The sequence below is a fragment of the Phyllosticta citribraziliensis genome, assembly GCF_038025025.1.
Source record: "Phyllosticta citribraziliensis strain CPC 17464 chromosome Unknown J3D65scaffold_11, whole genome shotgun sequence".
NCBI lineage: Eukaryota > Fungi > Ascomycota > Dothideomycetes > Botryosphaeriales > Phyllostictaceae > Phyllosticta > Phyllosticta citribraziliensis.
Window position 1 is genome coordinate 205044 of NW_027117348.1, and position 17884 is coordinate 222927.

Genomic DNA, 17884 nt, shown 5'->3' on the forward strand with positions numbered 1-17884 from the left:
GTTTTCAAAACCTCCCTTAAATTCCCATTCCCCCATCATCAACTTCGTTTACTGCACGCGGAGATTTACATAGTTGTACGCAGCCCGGCGTCCTGGGAGACGCTGTGGTAGATCCAAGAGGAACAACCTTTCCGCATCTGCATGGGCTCCAGCTCCTTCGTCTGTGGATGAATTAGCATAGTGCCCAACATCATCTTCATTTGCCAGAGGAATACCTACGTCATCTCTTAGGCGGGCCCTTCAGTCGACGGCGACCATATCAAATGGTTGTCTGAAAGGAGGAAAAGCTCCGCAGAATACCGGCCAAATACGTAGTTCTCCCCATCATCCTGCGCGGTCGCCATCCACGACAGTTCTGCTTTATGAGCGCTGTGACGGTTGGCTCTTTTGGCACACGTCAGGATGATGGCGTCGAGGTTCGTCATGATATTGAGGAAGTGCACAGCACAGAGCGTGGCCTTCTCCCTGTCCTTGAGACATATCCAGGCCCTTGTCGGGATGTGGCTGCTGGATGTGACGACAATGTGGAGCGTTTTGACGTTGGGGAAGCTGTCTCGCAATTCGTATGCCACCTACAGCAGGGATTAGATTTGAAACAGCGCAAATGTTCATGGCAGACGTACGAGAGGCATCAGCCTGGAGTCTCTGAAAGAGCACTTCAGCGTGAGATGGGTCACTTGTGGAAGTGGAACTGTATGTCCCAATAACCCGAAGCAGCTGGTCTCCAACTCCAGATACCTGAGTCGAGCGAGGGACTGAACCTTTTGGAGTATCCAGACCAGATCGCGAGGCTGTCCTCCGTGCGCAGTGTAGACGCCGAGCGTTGGATCGTTGATGTCTTGGGGGAAGACTTCATACTCGACGGCAGCAAGTGAGACGACGTTCTCACAGTGCACCAGAAGGAAGTTCGACGCGTGGTTGACGACGAGCTCTCGGACGTGGGAAAGGCGGAGACCTCCAGCGCTCGTCGTGAGATGCGCCAATTCGGCGGCGTGTCTGCTGTCAGGGACAATCACGACGAGCTTCCGCAAACGACTGGCCACAGAGGCGACGTGGCTCAGTGTGGTCGCTGCTCCATGGAAAGCGTGCAGTGAGCGAGCAACCCAGTCGTTGAAGGACGTCGCTGTGGAGTTGTCCAAAGCAAACGACCTTTTCATTTGTCAGCGGCAGTCATATACTCGTAAAAATGTCCCTGGCTTACCGGAGATTCTTCAGCATGCTCGGCAACTGGGAGTTCAAGTCCGCGTGGTGGTCAGCAACATCTTTCAGCTTTCCGTGCCAGCCAAAGTCTCCAAAGTGGAGCTTGACTGCCCGGAACAAAAGCGTCAAGCAGGCGTTGTTGAGAACCTTGTTGACGCGCGAAAGGCTGACGAGATCGCTGGCACCTGCTTTGCTTCCGACTGGAGAGTCCTTTCCGACCAAGTGGACGACCTTCAGCAAGACTTCTATTGGGAGCCTGTCGAGGCTAAGACCTGTAGCTTGTGCCGTGGTGAAAGGCATTGTAGGCAGCTGGAGGGAAAGAATTGGCGCTGAGCTGCTGGGTGGAACTGAAAGGTTGAAGGGGGGCAGATATACTGTTATTGTTCTGCTTCGGGGTACCACATCAGCGCGGCGCTGTGGTGGTCAACAGTGCACGTGGTTGGCGATGACGGTCCGCGCTCGATGGCACGGCCAAGCCACTGCTTTACAAAATGAAGGCCAAAAGATGGTTGTGTCATATTTTGGACTGCAAAGAAAGCCTTAGTGTTAAAAATCCGACTGGAACCTTCCCCCCTCCAAGCCAGCAAGCACGGCCTTTTTGCGGATTTCCGCAATCGAATTTGTCAATTCGACATACGGTAGTTCTCCATTGACGTTGCCAAAGTAAATTCACAAGTATGAGGAGGTCGTTCATGTGGCATCAAAGGTGATGGATTTCAGCACACAATATACGCGACAAGAGAGCAAAAAGACTGTGTCGCAGTCTTTGATTGCGCAGACAGGGTCAAAGGCCGCAACCATTGCAGATAAGCGCTTTGGATTCGATACCACCGAGTGTAGTCTTCCCATTGAAGCAGAAACTGCGCACACTGCCGTGGTCAGGGACATGATGTAATTACTTGATCCCGACTCAGGTGGTCCTTCATTCTCGTGTGACCATTCTTTGCGTACCCCACGTATCGCAGCGGAGAACCCAGCGGCTTGTCCATAGTGGCAGGTTCCAAGCCATGTGAATTGTCTTTAAACAATCGCTCCCATACCAGTCCTTCAAAGTTCCAACTCTGAGCGGGCTTGGAGGCAGAGAACCAAATATACCACGTAATCTTTTCCCCTTGCATCACGCTGGGCCTTCAGAAGCAGGAGTCCATTCCTTGTATCGAACACTCCCCAGCGTGAGACCATCAAGTGACTGCAGCTGCGAGTTCTACTTTTCGCCGGCAGGTCGCGTTGCTTTCCAATACGAGTTGAAGCGGGGCTCGTTGACACGTCCACGATTGTAGAACATGCACGCGATACCAAACTCCTCCAATCGTGGATGAAATCTGAAGAACCCCCTGGCCCAATGCGAGACGATAGCCTCTTGTTGGAATAGCATTGGTGCTGGAGACGCGTGGCTGAAGCGTCCAGTCACAACTAGGGTGAGCGACTTGATTTGCGGCATTTTGGTGGTCAGTTCGAGTCTGATCTGCAAAAGGTCAGCCTCCATTTTCGATGTGGGACTGTGGGTTGGCTCTCTCTCTTACACTCCAAAGATGCGTTAGGCCGAAGCGAGGAAGCTCGCCGACCAACACCAAGCGCTGAAGGTTATCCATTCTTGGAAACGCTCCCCACATATCGTCGAATGCGCAATCTATTTCCAGGCTCCGAAGGTGCTTCTTACTGGCGACACGTTCGAGGTATTCCATGAAACCATTTGGTTGCGGGTTGAGTGTTGAAAAGCCGACAAGTGTCAGGGAGGTGATGTTCGGGCACCAGTCCAGAAGAAAATGCGCACATTTGTCGACAACCAAATCTTTTACGAATGGAAGCTCAGGGGCGCCTTCAGAGTCCGCTGTAACGACAAGTTGCCGGAAATTCCTAAAACCAGGGGCCAGAGTGACGGTGAGCTGTTCCAGCTTTCTTGACGTGCGGAGGACCCGAAGCAGAATTAATCCTGCCCTGTTGATCTTCAGGAGACTGGGCGTCCGGGGTCTGTTGTGCCGTCCTTCGCGCGCCTTCAGGGCAAAGGACCTCGAAAGCGGTTAGGAAGTGGAGTATTCAATCGGAGTGATGGGTCAAACCTGATGCTTCGGAAATCATCCGGCGTCTCGTGCATCGTCATGTCGGGAGGGAAAAGGCCGGCATATTTCCCTGGCTGATACAGGTCGGTGAAGTCGACAACTACGGCACGGAATAGCTGTCTCCGGCACAACTCCCTCATTTTGTAGCTGGTCCGAGAGAGGTTGACCAGGGAGCTTTCTTCCGTTCGATGGACTGGAGACATGGCTCCGACCCAGCCGACGATCTCCAAAATCATCTCTCCAGGAAGCGTCGCGAGGGTCTTTATGGTTTTCCGCCCGGTGGGGATCTTGGCGGGAGCAGAGAGAGCGCGGCGGCGAGACGTGTCGCGGTCAGGCATCGGAAGGCCAGATTGGAGAGATGACTGGAGCGAGAGCGAGCGGCGTTGAGTGTGAAGAACCGGAAGGTCAACTCTCGAAGGACGAGGGAACAGTTGGTCGGTCCGGGAGGAGGCGATGGGAGCGGCGTCTTGAAGGCTCGTGCGGCGGCCAAAGACGAAAGGCATCTCTTCGATGCTGGAAAAGCTCGACACTGTGATGGAAAGGTCAGCAATGGGTTTTTGCTGTCAAGCTGGCCTCGGCGTCGGCGAAGACTCACTGAAGTTGAAGGCGAGAAAGAGAGATTTATAGACGAGCCGGTATTCAGCAAGATCGCAGAGTGGGCGAGGACGCTGAGGAATGTAAAGTCCAGAGGGCTGTGAAAGGAGCAAAGTGCAGAAGGAGGTACTGTTTCTTGGTCGTTGAAAAGCGACAGAGGTTGTTGGACGCCCACCGTTGGGAACAGTGCACGTGATGTGTTGAAACAATCGGTGCACTGGCGACTCTGCGCCCGCAAAGCAGCGCCATGCCAAATTCGGATCGCTCTCACTCAGTAGTGACAGGCTGCAATTAAGATCGCGGGTTTCGAAGCGTGAGCTAACGTCTTTTTTCATGGCGTTGACACCCACCATCGAAGGGTGGAAGTACAGCAAATCGTCGACGTAGATGACCAGATATCCAGCGTGCGGAGTCTTGAAAACGCAAGGATCGGCTTCCAAGGTGGTGTATCCTAGCGAAATCATGTATTCAGTGAACTCCTTTCAACCTTGCGCAGTTGCAATTATGTACTTCTTTGATAGGAAGGTCTTTGATAACAGCGACCGGTCGCGAGACTGGGAGAGATTTAATCCTTGATAGACCAGCACTTGGAACAGGCTATTTAAAAAAACCATGTGCATATGGATCTCCGACCGTAATGCCTGAATGAGAAATATACATTATCGTCCTAATCTTCCCACTCGGCCGGTGACTACACTGGCCTCTCATGGCTTTGCCTCTACGTCTTCCAGCCGAACACGACCAAGTCGAGGGTATCTGGCGAACTGAGTTGCAGCCGCCTGGTCCGATATCTATTGCCTGGATGATACCCTGGCGGTCTGCTGGGCTTCCAAAATGACGAGAGACGCGGCTCATAGATCAAGCCGTCAGGGTGGGCAATACAGGCCAGACTAAACTCCGTAAGTCTGGCATGGTTGATGAAGAAGCTCTGAGCCGTGCCTGTAGTATACATCTTTGCCCTAAAGGTCTTCGACGCCAAAGACCGGTCTTGAGACTGAGAAATCTTTAATCTTGAAAAGACCAGCGTTGTGGAGAAGCTATTTGACAAAAATACATATGAATGTCCAATTGAACTGCCTGGATCAGAATATACAACGTCTGCCCAACCTTCCAGCCCGGCCTATGGCTAGACAGGTCCCTCAGAGCTCGGCCTCCATGACTTGCAGTCTACCATGCCCAAGTTTAGCGTGTCCACAGATTGAAGCTGCAATCGCCGCGTTCGAAAGCCTCGGAAGCCTGGGGGCCGGGTGGCTTTCCAGAATGAGAGGAGACGCGGCTTGTAGATCGATCCCCCGGGATGGCCAACGCAGGCCAGACCAAACTCCTTCAGCCCTGGATTCCGTCGGAAGAAAACTTGCGCAGTCGCAATTATATACTTCTTTGAGAAGAAAGTCTTCGATGCCAGCGACCGGTCATCGGGCTTTCCGGTGACGACGAGCGTAAGGGATCTCAGCCTCGGGAACCGCTCCTCCATTTCGGAGTCCATCTTGAAATAATCAGCCACAGTTGTTGCAGGAGGAGATTTTGGGTTTACCTACGAAGTAAAGGTTGAGTCTGTTGCGCCCGTGGATCTGACCCACCAAGGTCAGGGACTCGATGTTGGGCATCTCGACGAACTCATTCCACATGGATGAGAACGTCATGTCGACCTCGAGAGATCGCAAGCTTTTGAGACCGGCCGCGTATACCAGTTCCTCCGGGAGAAGAGTGAGATCAGGGCCTCTCGTTGGAAATCCCACCAGGGTAAGTGACGAAATGTTTGGGCAGTAGGTGATCAGAGAAGATGAGACCGGATCGACGACGAGGCTCTTCACAAATGGAAGTTGGGGAAGGCACTGGAGGTATTTGTCGAAGTCCGTGAGCTTGGCGGACCTGGGCAGAACGACCGAAAGCTTTTCGAGCCTCTCTGTACACGACAAGGCGTCGTGGAGACGTCGTCCAGCTCTCTGTATGATGCTTCCAGGTACCGGGGGTCTCGAAGAGCTATCTCTGTGGCTCGTTATAGCGAGGGATCTTTGGGACCATTTAGCTTGTAAGCCGGGGAACTTTGGGGAGAGTAAGTCAAACCTTGTCTTTGAGATCGCTTCAGGACCGAATCGGGCCAAGCCTGCGCAGTTGAACTTTTTGATTGGGAGAGAATGCGGGTATGGCCATGGGTGGTCCTCCACATCCACGACGATTCCGCGGTGCAACAGTGGGAGGCATATGTCTCTCATTGTCCTGCTTGTCATTGAGAGATTGACAAGGGAGCTGGGACCAGGGCTATGGCGGACAGGATCCATGGTACCCACCCAACCAGCAATCGCCAAAAGGATATCCACATTGAGAGTGTCGAGCGGCGTTGGATCTCCTGGACAAACCATGTTTGCCGCCTCAAAGAGACCAGAGAGCCGCAGCATTTCATTTCCAGCGATATTCTCGGCGTGGTCAACCTCAATTGGGAGGCGCTTCGTGGCGTCTGGAAGCTTGCTGGAGCTTGCTGAGCGAGTGCGATGGTGGAATGGGCGACCCATAGAGCAGGAAACACACGCAAGGCCTGCCTGGGGGGGTGTCGCAAGGCAGAGAGTGTGGCCGGATGGACGGAATCCGTCGGTCTCGCAAAGCACAGGTATATTGGTGCGTGGGGGGCTCGAAGCTGAGCGCGATGCTCGAGGTCCCATATTTCCTGGACCGAAAAGACTAAGGACAGCCGGGTCGCTTACCGAGCGCAAGTGGCAAAGCGTCTGTCCAGCTTGGCTGACCTTTTCCACAGCCTGGAGATGGGAAGACACTGTGGAACAAAGGTTAGTGGCGAAGATCAGTTGCGCGGCTGGGCAAATTGTTGTTGGAAACACCCACTGGTTAGGTTTGTGATGGAAAATCCTGCAAAAGGTGCTGTGTACGACTTGAGTTGTCGAAGGGTCGAGAGAGGATGCGAACGTCGAGGGCTGGGACTTTTTCAGACGATGGAAGATGGGAAGAGAGAGTGGTGGTGTTTTGGTGGGCGGCGGGGCGATGGACCTTGGAACCCATGGGTCGGCGTTGCACGTGACGTGGTGTCAATCTCGGCGCAGAGGCGCTTGGACGCGTAGTCCAGGGACTCGCCAAAATGCCCAGGGGCCTGCCAAAATTGACAATAAATATAGCCAGAAAGCCGCACAAGTGTTAAATATGCGCTTCCCTTGTTTTTGAACAATGCGTTGAACATCGATACACCAAAGTGAAAGAAGCAAAAGCGAACATTACGTTAATCGTAAAAAGCTGCTATGAAGAGGGCGAAAGAATCAAAAGAGCCGCCGAAATACCAGGCTTCCATGTCCCATGCATGTCCCATGTTGTTTTTGAGCGTTTCGAGTTGCAGCCGCCTTCCATGATAGTGGAGAGAAACCCCTTGCGGCTTTTGTTTCTTTTCACTTTCATTCAGGAGGTGACGCGCTTGGCTGACTGTAGCGAATAGGCCCGGTCTACCAACTACCCGAACTTGCCGTCGACATCGTCTGTTATACCAGCTGCCGAGTATATTTCTCTACTCGCTGCTTTCCAAAACGATCCAGAGTCAAGAGACCCGTTGAGAGCAATCTGGCAGCCCAAGTCTGGCTGGACACGGGAAGAACGTGCGAAATTGGGTTGGGACAAGCCCGAAAATACCGACATTACGGACAAGGCCACTGTTCTTATTCGGTTTGCAGCTGACCAAGGTGACTGTGTGGTGGGAAGACAAAGAGGGATAAAGAAAAAGATGTGAGCTCAACACATGAGCGGATGATAGAGTTGTAGAATTGCTGAGTCTCCCTCTTATGCTCAACCTGTCCAGATTAGTTTGAGTAGAGTAGCGCCGGGAACGCTGAACGCTAACGTACTTGTCTTGTTGAGTAGAGGGCCATCCTGACGTGCGTCTCGTAGTTACAAGAGCGTCTAAATTCTTGTAGCCCTTCTCTATCAGATCGGATAGACTGATGAGTCAGATGGGTAAAGAACTCATAGTCCTCCTCCAGACAGGAAACAGAGACAGGTTGAACTTGAGCCTATCAATGGCGCTGGGCAGTGGGTGGCAGACGAAATAGTTGAGTTTAACGAGAAAGCATTCGCTATACTGAGACTGATAGCTTTGTAAAGAAGAAAGAAAGAGCCATCCATCCCGTATACCCCAACACTGCCGCGTGACCTCCACTCTGACGTTGTCATGTTACGACTTCCCTTCGCTGTTGGGCTCTGGATGCTTGGTAACTGTGCATTGGATTGCTCGAGGAGAAAGTGGCCGTGACGATGCCGCTGCGAAATCGCGACACCGCCAACAAGTTGTGTCCCTTCGACCCTGAACCGTGGCTACCTAAGGGGGTCCCTCGAGAGACGGACGCCATTCTCGGTAGCTGAACGCGCCGAGTTCAAGTTCACTTTCTTGCTCAATCGTAAATGCCGCAAAGTAATAAAGCGCAACGCCTGGTTGGCGTCGAGCCCTCCAACATGACAGCAGGGTTGGCGGGTTGATGTGGTAAAACGTAGGGGGGCCGTGGGTGATGCAGGCAATCGTGAACTCTTGGAGGTTGTGAGCCCTTTCGAAGAAGAGTTCGGCCCAGCGACTGGTGGTAATGCGTCTCCGAAAACTTCTCCAGGACGCTGTTGAGCCAAGCTCAGGCCCAGTGACCACGAGAGTCAACGACTGAACATTTGTCATTCGGCTGCGGAGGGCGTGCGCCAGCTGGGTAATGTTAGAAACAGCCTACGAATGAATTTTGTGATTCATTGCCCAACTTACATGGTGAAGATCTGCGCGGTTATTGCCCGGGAGCTGGCAGACTACGGTCAAAGACGTGATCTGATTCATTGTTGGGAGAGGGTGGACCATCGCGCCTCGAGCGGTATTGATCTCCAAAGCTCGCAGGTTCGGCATGTTGGCAGCGCGCGCAATCAATTGGCTCAAATTGCGAAAGCTAGCTCCAGGGGACGTCGTAAACCCCGTAAGCGTAAGGCGTTGGATATTGGGGCAGAAGTCGAGAAGGAATCGAGAAGTGTTGTCAATGACCAATTCTTCAATGAGCGGGAGACTGAAAGCGCCTTGTATGCCGGCAGCATTCTGCAAGTTTTGGAGAATGGTTGGCGTCGTGACAGTCAACTTGCGCAGTCCTGGTGCATTGGAGAGCACGTGAGACAAGATTGTTCCGGCCCTCTGAATCATCAAGTTGAGATCGAAATTTCCTGCGCGAGGCTGACCGGGCACCGTGAGAGCGAACGATCTAGAGCGAGTGGTCAGCAAAAGCACACTTTCTCAGGAAAGTTCGATCAAACCTGGTCCATCGAATGCCGTCTGGAAGTCCTCGCATGACTTCCCGGGCATGGTTGGCTTGCCGCGAGAATAAATAATCAAGTCTTCCCACATGGCTCAAATCGTCAAAGTTGATGATGATGCCTCGGAAGCGCAGTTTCTGGCATGCAGTCCTCATTATACGGCTTGTCGACGCCAGGTTGACGATGTCGTTTTCGCCAGGCTGACCGCATACCGGCGACAGTGCTCCAACAGCACCGGCGATCTCCAAGAGCGCGTCGAATGGGAGAGCATCTAGGGGAGTGGAGTTGGGAGCGGCCATTTTGGATATACGGAGAGAGTCGAGATCAGAAGGTAGGGGTTCCGCTGAAGGTTGGTGGTAAGGTGGGATGGAAAGAAGTCAGTGGTAGTTGTTTGGACTGCGCCGCAGCAAAACGTCCAGTCGGTATTCCAGCACCAGAAGCGATGGCGCACGTGGCATGTCATCAAAATGATTGGCGCCGGCATCCGAAATTAACACACTGCTATACTGAAGTGTTACGGGCAAAGAAAGATGATTGGCATTTTTGTCTCAACTGAAGAGATAAACATAAGAAGCAAATCAGAGCCAAGGAAAGTGTCACACTGTCCCTGCTAAAAGCTTTCTTCCAGAACTCCTCTGACATTGCAAAGAGGCAATGATGAGTGAATAGAACTTAGGTATTGAGCTATCAATTTGAATTGGCAATGGGTAGTAGAAATGCGCAAACCAGACTGGCTGCTCCCAATCAATCTCCTTCTGCTGTCCCCTGAATCATTCATGGTGGGCCCTCGTGCGATGGACGCCAGAGCTTGTAACGCACAAGACCAAGATCAATCTCGTCCCGTCGGTTGAGCCAGAAACCCTCCGCATAATGTCCAATCTTGGAGTTTCTATCGCGGCGACCCTCCCAACATGACAGCAGCTTTGGGTAGTGTAGGTATTCCTCAGAATAGGTGATGCAAGCAAGAGAGAACTGCTGGAGATGTGGAATCTCCTCCAGGAAGGTCCGGGTCACATTTTCCGCCACCCTCTCGGTCTGGAATTTCCTCAGCGCCATCGATGGGGCATGCTCTAGTCCCGAGACCACCAAAGCCAACGAGTGGAGTTGAGGCATCCGCTCGTACATCGCAGCCGCAGCCTATGCAGATTAGCTTTTGTTTCCATTGGATCGAATGTGGCAACTTACTCGATAAAGGCCGCGCCAGTCTTTGCCTGGCATCGTACCAACCACCTGAAAATGCTTGATCTGTGGCATGTACGGAATTTCGAGTTGCTGGGTGCAAAACTTGTAGTGCACCTCCAACTTCTCGACCTTCTCCATTTTTGCGATGCGCGAGAGGATATCCGCGAGAATGCCCGTGGCGGTGGCTTTTGCCAGAGAACCCAAGATCGTAACCGAGGTGACATTTGGACAATGCTCCAGCAGAAAATCCGAAGGTTGGTCGATCACGAGCTCCGTCACGAGAGGGAAGACGGGGACGCCTCCAGCAGCGTTCACGGCATCCTTGAAGTTGAACCTGGTTGCTGTGTCTGGAAGCGTGACCGATAGCTTGCGAAGTTCGGTCGGCTTGGAGAGCACGCGAGAGAGAAAAAGGGCCGCTCTCTGAATGCTTTTTTCGGTCACCGGGGAAGACACCGCGCGTGTCTCGCTGCGCGCTACGAATGCGAAAGACCTGCGGTGGGTTTTAGCAACTGGAGAGTCTCTTGAGGGCGAGGATTGAGAGCGAGGATCTTACCTGGTCCATTTTAGGCCCTCCGGAACGTCTTGAATAGCCTCGCTGGAGTTACCATCGCGCGAGAAGAGTCTTTGGAACTTTCCCAAAAAGTCTGGCAAGTCTTTCCAGTCGACGATGATGCCACGGAACTGCAAGCGCTCGCAGACCTTCTTCATACCCTTGCAGGTCGACGCAAGATTGACCAGAGGACTGGCTTCAAGAAGGTCCCGATGGATTGGCGCGGTCGCTCCAAGGTAGTGGACAATGTTTTCAACGAGTTCGACTGGAAGCTTGTCCATGTTGGCACTGCTCGAGTTCGCTGCTGCGGAAGAGGCTCGTTGTGGGAAGGGAAGTTGATCGGGGGAGGAAAGCTTGTTGCGAAAGTGAGGTATCGAGAATAAAGGCTACCGTAAGGGAGATTGGGGGTTCGAGCGACTTTTATAAGTAGGGCTGTGATGGATGGCAAGGGTTGAAGACTGGGTGCTATCGGACCCTCAGGCGAAACTTTAATTCAACCATGTGCGCGCAGAACCGCGAACCACACTTTGACTGAGCACTGGACCAAAAATGAACCCCCCCAACGGTCAAAACCTCAATAGAAAATTCGCATGATCAATACGCGAGTTGAGATCCTTGTGAAGTATCCTTTAGATCTGAACCATGGTTCTGCTAAGGCAGACCCTCGGATGTCGGGGTCCACTCCTTGTAGCCGATACCACCAAAGGAAAGCTCGTTTCGTTCGTAGAGCGGAGAGTCTTCCAATTTTCCGTGTCCACGCTGGCGCTCCCAGCAATTAACCAGCTCCGGATCGTGCATGTGCTCGTCCCTGTAGAGAATACGGGCCATGGTCACTTTCTGGAGCGCGGGATGCTCGCGCAGAAAGCCGGCGGTGAAGTGCTTGGCGATTCTTTCTTTCCCCAGTTTTTTCCACGCCCTTGACGGAGCATGCTCGTGCGCGTGAATGACGATGGTCAAGGAGACGAGATTGGGCATCGTACTTGGCAAGCAAGTCGCGAACTTGACTTCAGTTAGCTAGTCGTCATGATTGATCTTGGCCTGAGTGCATCTACTTACATCCGCATAATGCCGCATCCAGTAGTGGCTGACCAGCGCGCCAACTACCCTGTAGTGGCGTACGTTACTCATGGTGGGAAATGGGAGCAAGGTCTCGTCGAATGTGGAGTTGTGCTCGACGGTATTCACTTTCTCCATGTTGGCAATCTGCGAGAGTAAATTATTGGAGGCGTTGTAAAACGAGCCATGTCTCGAGCAGCCCATGATTGTGACGGAAGTGACGTTTGGGCAACTGTTGAGGAGGAAGCCCGAGTGGAGATCAATCACCAGCTCTTTGACGAATGGGAGCGCTGGGATGCCGTGAATGCCCATGGCATTTTGGATTCTGAAGTCCTTCGCGGCGATGGGCAACAGGACCGTCAGTTTGCTCAGCTCTGTCGCAGCAGAAAGCACGTGCGAAAGGAAGAGTCCGGCTCTCTCAATTGATTGGTTGGTGACTGGCACAACTCCAACACGGGTCTCGCGGCCTGCCTTGAAGGCGAATGACCTTTGGAGAGCTTAGCAATGGAGAAACTTCAAGCGGAGCGCATTGCGTACCTGGTCCATCTCACATTCTCTGGGACACCCTGGGACGCCTGGGGGGAGTTGTTGCTGGGAAAGACGCCTCGGTGATGTCCTGAAGAGTTGATCAAGTCGTCCCAGTCGACGACAAATCCGCGAAAGAGGAGTCGGTGGCTCATGTCTCTCAGTCGCTGGCTGGTGACATGGAACCTGACCAGGCTGTCCTGGCCTGGGTCAAGATAGATTGGCGCAAGTTTTCCGACCTCTTCAGTAATCTTGAGAAGAAGCTCATCCGGGAGCTCTTCAAGCTTGCTGCGGCTTGCGATGTCAGCCATGGTAGAGAATTTCACGTTTGGAGTGCGTTGAGAAGAAGGTGGAAGCTGGTGCTGTGTTTTGGTTGCGTAGGGCGACGCATGGAAGGTCTGGTACCGCTGGCACCACCGCCGCCTCAAGCACCACATGATCTGATTTCACAATGAGCGCGCAAAACCACCCAAGCTTTCACGGAGCGCTATGCCTAAAATGGATTCCCAACAGCCAGAAAATGGGCAGAACAACGTTCCGCTCAAGGTGCGAGCATAGACCCCTCCCAAAGTTACGAAGCGGCATCTTTCCCCCTAACAGACGACCTGGAATACACTGACTTTGAAAGTCTCTGCCTGGCACGAAGAAGGCCTGAAGCACCTCTTTATACCTTGGGAAAGGCAAGATTTCCAGGCCGACCAACTCAAACAATTCCAAACGTCATGATGATTGTGTTTTGCACAACTAAAGGCCAGCAATTAACGGTTGGACTTTCGACTACCGTCGCAAACGGGGAATGTTGAGTAAGAAACGCAGCAAGCGTGCAGCTTTCACGTGTTTCTTTCGTCAGTCTCATTCGTCCCGCACCGCAAGAGCGCCGAGAAATCAACACTGCCCTGACTACGGCCCTGGCAAGACCCCTTTCATTGAGCAGGTGGAGGTTTGCTACGTGCCACACTAGATTGAGCATTACCAACGGCCACTTTTGACCCTTTCGAACCGACCCTGTCCAAGCATCAAGACAGTTTGCAAAGCCGGCGCAAATGTAAGACCTACCACGCTGCGATTCTGGCCAAGCGCCTCCAGGTGGGACTGAACCGCCCTTGATGTTTCCTGGCCAGTACAGCAATCTTGTGAAGCCTGTAGCTATGCTCCAGATATCAGAAATCGACAATCGCTTGTGGCAGGGCCAAAGTGGTCGACGTTCAGCAGCGAGGGCCGGCCCCCTGAAAGCGAGACGCAGCATGACAATCGTGCCTGGCCAAATAGATTGCCATTCTGACATCGTAAACTGTCTATCATGTATTTTGAAAGGTCGCAAGAGGCAACAGTATAAAGGGGTGAAGCGCCGCGGTCCAGTGTCTGCTTTCGAGAAGCCATGGCCGGCGTGATAGAGATTCTTTCCTCTTTCTCTGCGACTCCTAGTTGGCAGCCATGATCTTCCATGTTGTCCCTTTTGTATAGGTATCTCCTGGGGTACCTCGAGCCAATCCTCTAGCAGAAATTGTAAATATTCTCATCAGCAACCACTTGGCAATACACTGTGGGTCTTGCCGCGCCGTGTTCCCTTTCTCGCAGAATTGTTGACCTTGAGCCACAAGTGCGTCTCGAGTTGTATCTGCTTCCCTGCATGATTTCCGATGCCATTACTGGGCGACGTTGCTCCGCTCATGCGCTGAATTTGGAAAGTGTTGGTGGAATTACTATAGCACCGGGCTCTCTTCTTGTTGGTTTCAGGAATCTCGGGCTTTCGAAGTCTTGTATAAGGGGAGAATTGGAAAATATTCATCCGTGTCGAGATACTGGAGTAAGTCGTGGGAATATTGTGTTTTGTCAGCAGCGCCGAGCTGGTGCGCCGCGCACTCCAGCCCGACCCTCAGCCAACACTATGCACCATCCAACATTATCACACCCACGCAACACGAAACTCTACACCAACCTCGCTTCTCCACAGCTGAAAGTCTTCACCTCGCCTTCTCATCCCAAGACGCTCCTCTTTTCTTGTAAGATTCCTTTGCGCATGGTCTATGGCCTCATTCGACCTCGCTAACAGGGAACCAGATCGAGACTCTGAGGCGACCACATCCGCCTTCGAATCCTTGCTCCTCATCAACCTTCATAGCTCCAAAAGTAAGCACCAATCCCACAAGACTATCTCGCGGTAAAGAGCTGGCGCTGACTAGCATCAAGCAGAGGCCAGCCAACAAGATGCCGACTTTCCAGGGCAACAGCGACACGGTACTTATAATTTCGATCATTGTCCTCATCCTGTTTGGCGGGGCGTTCTTCATGGCGAGCGGCTATCGCCTGTTCCGAAACTTCGCCCTCGCAAACATGGTCCCAGCCGACGAGGAGGAATGGGTGGAGTTGCAGGACGAGGTGCCCCCGCTGCCCGCGTTACTCGACAGGTTGTTACCAGCGTAGCGGAGAGGATGGAGCTTGAAACCAAGCACGATTTGGAGCTGGATGGCGGGATAGGGATTTCTCGCAGACTGTCGCGATTGATGAAGAACTTCTCTGCGACGAGCTCTTAGCCAAATGGAGCGTTTGAAACCCGTGCCTAGTTTCCTTTGAATGCTTCTCAGTGACAAGTACAGCGTACCTCGAGTGATCCCGGATTTGCAGCAGTCTCGCATTGTTCAGTGTTTACCCCAGCCATCCCCACAAGTCCAAAATCGCAACTGCCATGGCCAAAACGCAGCCAGCACAAGGGTGACATGTTCTGTCCTCGTTAAATAAAGCCATCCAGCGCATGTAATGGAGGTTGTTCTGCCAGAAGGTGATCCAGCTGCGCTGTATAGCCAAGTGATGACATGCCATGCCCACCGCCATCGTAGGGCCCTGTGGTTTTGCTCAGCAGCTTTGAAGTAGTCAGAGCGTGTGTTTCATGGAATAGTAGCACGTCCATGGTGTTAATTCAAGCCCTCACCTCGCGTGGCGCTGAGACCCATCCCAAAAAATAACCACTGCCACGACATTCCACGGACAGGAGGCGCTCGGACCACCACCGCCTGGCGCGTTTTGATGCATCCCGTCGCGTCCATCGCACCTCGTACCTCGAACTTCATCTTTATTTCTTCCATCAACGCCTCTTCCATCAATTCCAACGTACCACGTGCCGCCTCAACTCTCTCTTCGTGAAATCGGACGATGCTGCTGCTGGCGACATGAACCGCGGCATTGTGCATCTCAGGTTCGTCGCCATTCCCAGGGAAACCCCCACCACGTTCCATTTCATCGCGGGCTTCAACCGTCTGCATTTGACCACTCGCTGACAAGCCGCAGAAGCAAGCCGTGTCCCACGTCGCGTTGGCTTCAACATTGACAACCCACGGCGGCCGAGGTCGGGTCCCATGAGGCATCGTCAGCGAAAAGCACTCGTGTTGTCGCATCTGAGCGCATTCGCCGACAAGATAGCTGCTGTAAGTCAAGCCCAAGTCTTCCTCTTGCTCCTCTCACTCGTTGAAGTACGCCCTGCCTGGGACGCGTTGAAGGTCGACCCAGCCCTCACAATTCCCTTCATCTGACGATGGGTCAACATCTCTTCCATCTCTCCTCGTCGCGCTGCGACACATCCCCACCTTCGCGTGGCCTGCTTTGCGGCATGGCAGCGTGGCACCTCGTCGACGACGTGCCGCCTACGGTAAGCAGCCTACGCGTGGCCCAGATCCAAAGTGCTGACCTTCCCAAAGACTCCGTTCACGCTCTTGCTGTCGGGCTGGCTGCATTGGCTCCATGCCGAAGCAGGCGCATGCCGTTGACAAGTGGGCTAGCAGCCATGTTGAACACCGCAAGTCAGTTGCCCCCTCCTTTCACTTGTGATATTGTGTTTTACTGACAGATGAAAGCTTCAAGGATAAAAGCCAACAGGCCCGGCCTTTTCGAGAAGAAGCTGCGCAGAACCTGTTTACAACAGAGGCGAAGTCAGGTATGTGCCGGCTTCCACTTCACAATTGGACGACTGCTGACATGGAACGCAGCCACAACAACCCCGATTTCCGCGCGGTGCCGCACAAGGCTTGTTGGTTTTTGGACCTCTTCCCACGGAGCGCAAACACGGACAACCGGCAGATACAGAAAGCAGCCCAGGGTCCAAGGTCCGACAGGTTTGGGAACTGGTGCAGCTCAAAACCTCAGCATGAAACAGCCAACTCCATCGAGGAGAAGCAGACTTCCGGGGACGAGTTCCGTTGTGGCGTAGTGGAGTACGTTCCAGTCCACACTTTTCCAGGAGACTCATGCTGACTTTAGTAGAAGGTAGCTGCAGCAAGCCCGACATCCGTCTCGCCCTACCTCAACCAAGTCACGCTCAGACTGGCCAACACCCCTCCACATTGTGCCAGAAGCAGCAAACGACAAATGACCCTACGCCCTCGGTCTGGGGCAGTGGCTCCAGCGCCCTGTGTCCAGACGATGCTCAAGGCCATTGTCAAGGCAAGGCCCAGGGTTACGTTCCCTCCTCACACTCTCGAGGGGAGGCGTCGCCGAGCTGTCCTACCCCGAGCACTATTCGTGGGATGGATTCTTCCATCTGGATGTCTACGTTTGGAGACCTCTACAACACTCCTTCTCTCATTCGCCGCGGAACCTACTGGTTCAAAGAGGCATGCCGTGAGCGCCAGTCAGACTCCACCCTCAGCCTTCTCCTCGAAGTGGTCCCGTACATATACGCCTTCATTCCCGAGGGAGCAGCGGACGACAAATGACCACGCGCTCTCAGTCCGAGGGCAGTGGATACAGCGCCAAGACGATTGGCACGCGTTACAGGCGCATCAGACTGGTCAAAATGGCCGCCAACGACGACGCTCTCGACTTGAAGGAGAAGCGTCGCCATGTCTTACTACGCGGCGCTCGAATTCCTCGATGGACACCTCGGTCGCAACCAGATGCGCGCCTTCATTCGTATCCCTGAAGTCCCCGGTACAACTTTCGAGAACGACTGCGCGGTTGTCTGTTGCGTGCTCGAAGATTGTGGTCTGTTTGTCCGTCATTCACCTTTCGCTCTGAATACCAGGGCGACCCCAACGCCGGCTCTTGAATTCCCGTCATTCGCCGTGCCATCGTTCAGCGTCCAAGACGGGCGCTTCGTTGTCGTCAAAGAAGAGGCCGATAATGACACCCACGCCCACTCGCTTCCTCCTTTACGGCTTGCGGGATGCCTACCTCGCTTAGGAGGCCGAGCCTACTGCCGGCGCGAGCAGCTTCACCAGGAGCAACACGAGATCCCCTACATGTACTTCAATCAGCAGCAAGACTGCCGCCGCTCGTTCTCCGCCGGCCAGTACAAGTGCTCATTCTACAGGCCTCCTACGGAGAACACGCCGTCGCACAGAAGGTCTATCATCTCCAGAACGGCGCCGGTCCCGACGGTGAAGCTCAAGGTCACCAAACACTGATGCCGCTCGTTCTCTGACGGCCAATACGAGTCCTCATTCTTCATGCGTCGAGGCCG

The 17884-nt window shown here is 53.4% G+C and overlaps 8 protein-coding genes across 8 annotated transcripts; 4 read left to right on the top strand and 4 right to left on the bottom strand.

Annotated features, from left to right (window-relative positions):
* Positions 1 to 227: 227 nt before the first annotated feature.
* J3D65DRAFT_670647 (uncharacterized protein) lies at positions 228 to 1500 on the bottom strand (the record flags this gene model as incomplete). The annotated part of the gene is made up of 3 exons (XM_066803315.1): positions 228 to 572; positions 624 to 1149; positions 1202 to 1500. The coding sequence occupies 3 exons, from the start codon at positions 1498 to 1500 to the stop codon at positions 228 to 230; spliced, it is 1170 nt and encodes a 389-aa protein (XP_066651664.1).
* Positions 1501 to 2404: 904 nt separating this feature from the next.
* J3D65DRAFT_685182 (uncharacterized protein) lies at positions 2405 to 5632 on the bottom strand (the record flags this gene model as incomplete). The annotated part of the gene is made up of 6 exons (XM_066803805.1): positions 2405 to 2665; positions 2724 to 3210; positions 3261 to 3789; positions 3856 to 3952; positions 5026 to 5340; positions 5393 to 5632. Coding segments are annotated over 6 exons (1929 nt in total), but the record flags the coding sequence as incomplete, so codon positions are not given.
* A 2531-nt stretch (positions 5633 to 8163) lies between these two features.
* J3D65DRAFT_605976 (uncharacterized protein) lies at positions 8164 to 9418 on the bottom strand (the record flags this gene model as incomplete). The annotated part of the gene is made up of 3 exons (XM_066798403.1): positions 8164 to 8553; positions 8590 to 9067; positions 9120 to 9418. 3 exons carry the CDS (start codon positions 9416 to 9418, stop codon positions 8164 to 8166), a joined length of 1167 nt encoding a protein of 388 aa, XP_066651666.1.
* A 475-nt stretch (positions 9419 to 9893) lies between these two features.
* On the bottom strand, positions 9894 to 11329 carry J3D65DRAFT_679856 (uncharacterized protein; the record flags this gene model as incomplete). The annotated part of the gene is made up of 3 exons (XM_066803695.1): positions 10855 to 11329; positions 10305 to 10791; positions 9894 to 10256 (listed from the first exon to the last, which is right to left on the bottom strand). The coding sequence occupies exons 1-3, from the start codon at positions 11130 to 11132 to the stop codon at positions 9894 to 9896; spliced, it is 1128 nt and encodes a 375-aa protein (XP_066651667.1). The 5' UTR covers positions 11133 to 11329.
* A 768-nt stretch (positions 11330 to 12097) lies between these two features.
* On the top strand, positions 12098 to 12814 carry J3D65DRAFT_635393 (uncharacterized protein). Its single transcript, XM_066801315.1, has 2 exons — positions 12098 to 12394; positions 12445 to 12814. The coding sequence occupies exons 1-2, from the start codon at positions 12212 to 12214 to the stop codon at positions 12517 to 12519; spliced, it is 258 nt and encodes an 85-aa protein (XP_066651668.1). The 5' UTR covers positions 12098 to 12211; the 3' UTR covers positions 12520 to 12814.
* On the top strand, positions 12815 to 14856 carry J3D65DRAFT_679858 (uncharacterized protein; the record flags this gene model as incomplete). Its single annotated transcript, XM_066803696.1, has 2 exons — positions 12815 to 12978; positions 14494 to 14856. Exons 1-2 carry the CDS (start codon positions 12922 to 12924, stop codon positions 14854 to 14856), a joined length of 420 nt encoding a protein of 139 aa, XP_066651669.1. The 5' UTR covers positions 12815 to 12921.
* A 1354-nt stretch (positions 14857 to 16210) lies between these two features.
* On the top strand, positions 16211 to 17138 carry J3D65DRAFT_670653 (uncharacterized protein; the record flags this gene model as incomplete). The annotated part of the gene is made up of 4 exons (XM_066803316.1): positions 16211 to 16226; positions 16303 to 16360; positions 16413 to 16637; positions 16694 to 17138. The coding sequence occupies 4 exons, from the start codon at positions 16211 to 16213 to the stop codon at positions 17136 to 17138; spliced, it is 744 nt and encodes a 247-aa protein (XP_066651670.1).
* A 126-nt stretch (positions 17139 to 17264) lies between these two features.
* Positions 17265 to 17828, top strand: J3D65DRAFT_605980 (uncharacterized protein; the record flags this gene model as incomplete). Its single annotated transcript, XM_066798404.1, has 1 exon — positions 17265 to 17828. The coding sequence occupies one exon, from the start codon at positions 17265 to 17267 to the stop codon at positions 17826 to 17828; it is 564 nt and encodes a 187-aa protein (XP_066651671.1).
* Positions 17829 to 17884: the final 56 nt, after the last annotated feature.

What these genes read in the sequence shown, in the direction of transcription:
- J3D65DRAFT_635393 (XM_066801315.1), top strand. Translation starts at nt 12,212, where the DNA reads ATGCCCATGGCATTTTGGATTCTGAAGTCCTTCGCGGCGATGGGCAAC. An exon ending in CTGCCTTGAAGGCGAATGAC is followed by an intron (nt 12,395 to 12,444) that starts CTTTGGAGAGCT and finishes CGCATTGCGTAC; the next exon opens with CTGGTCCATCTCACATTCTC.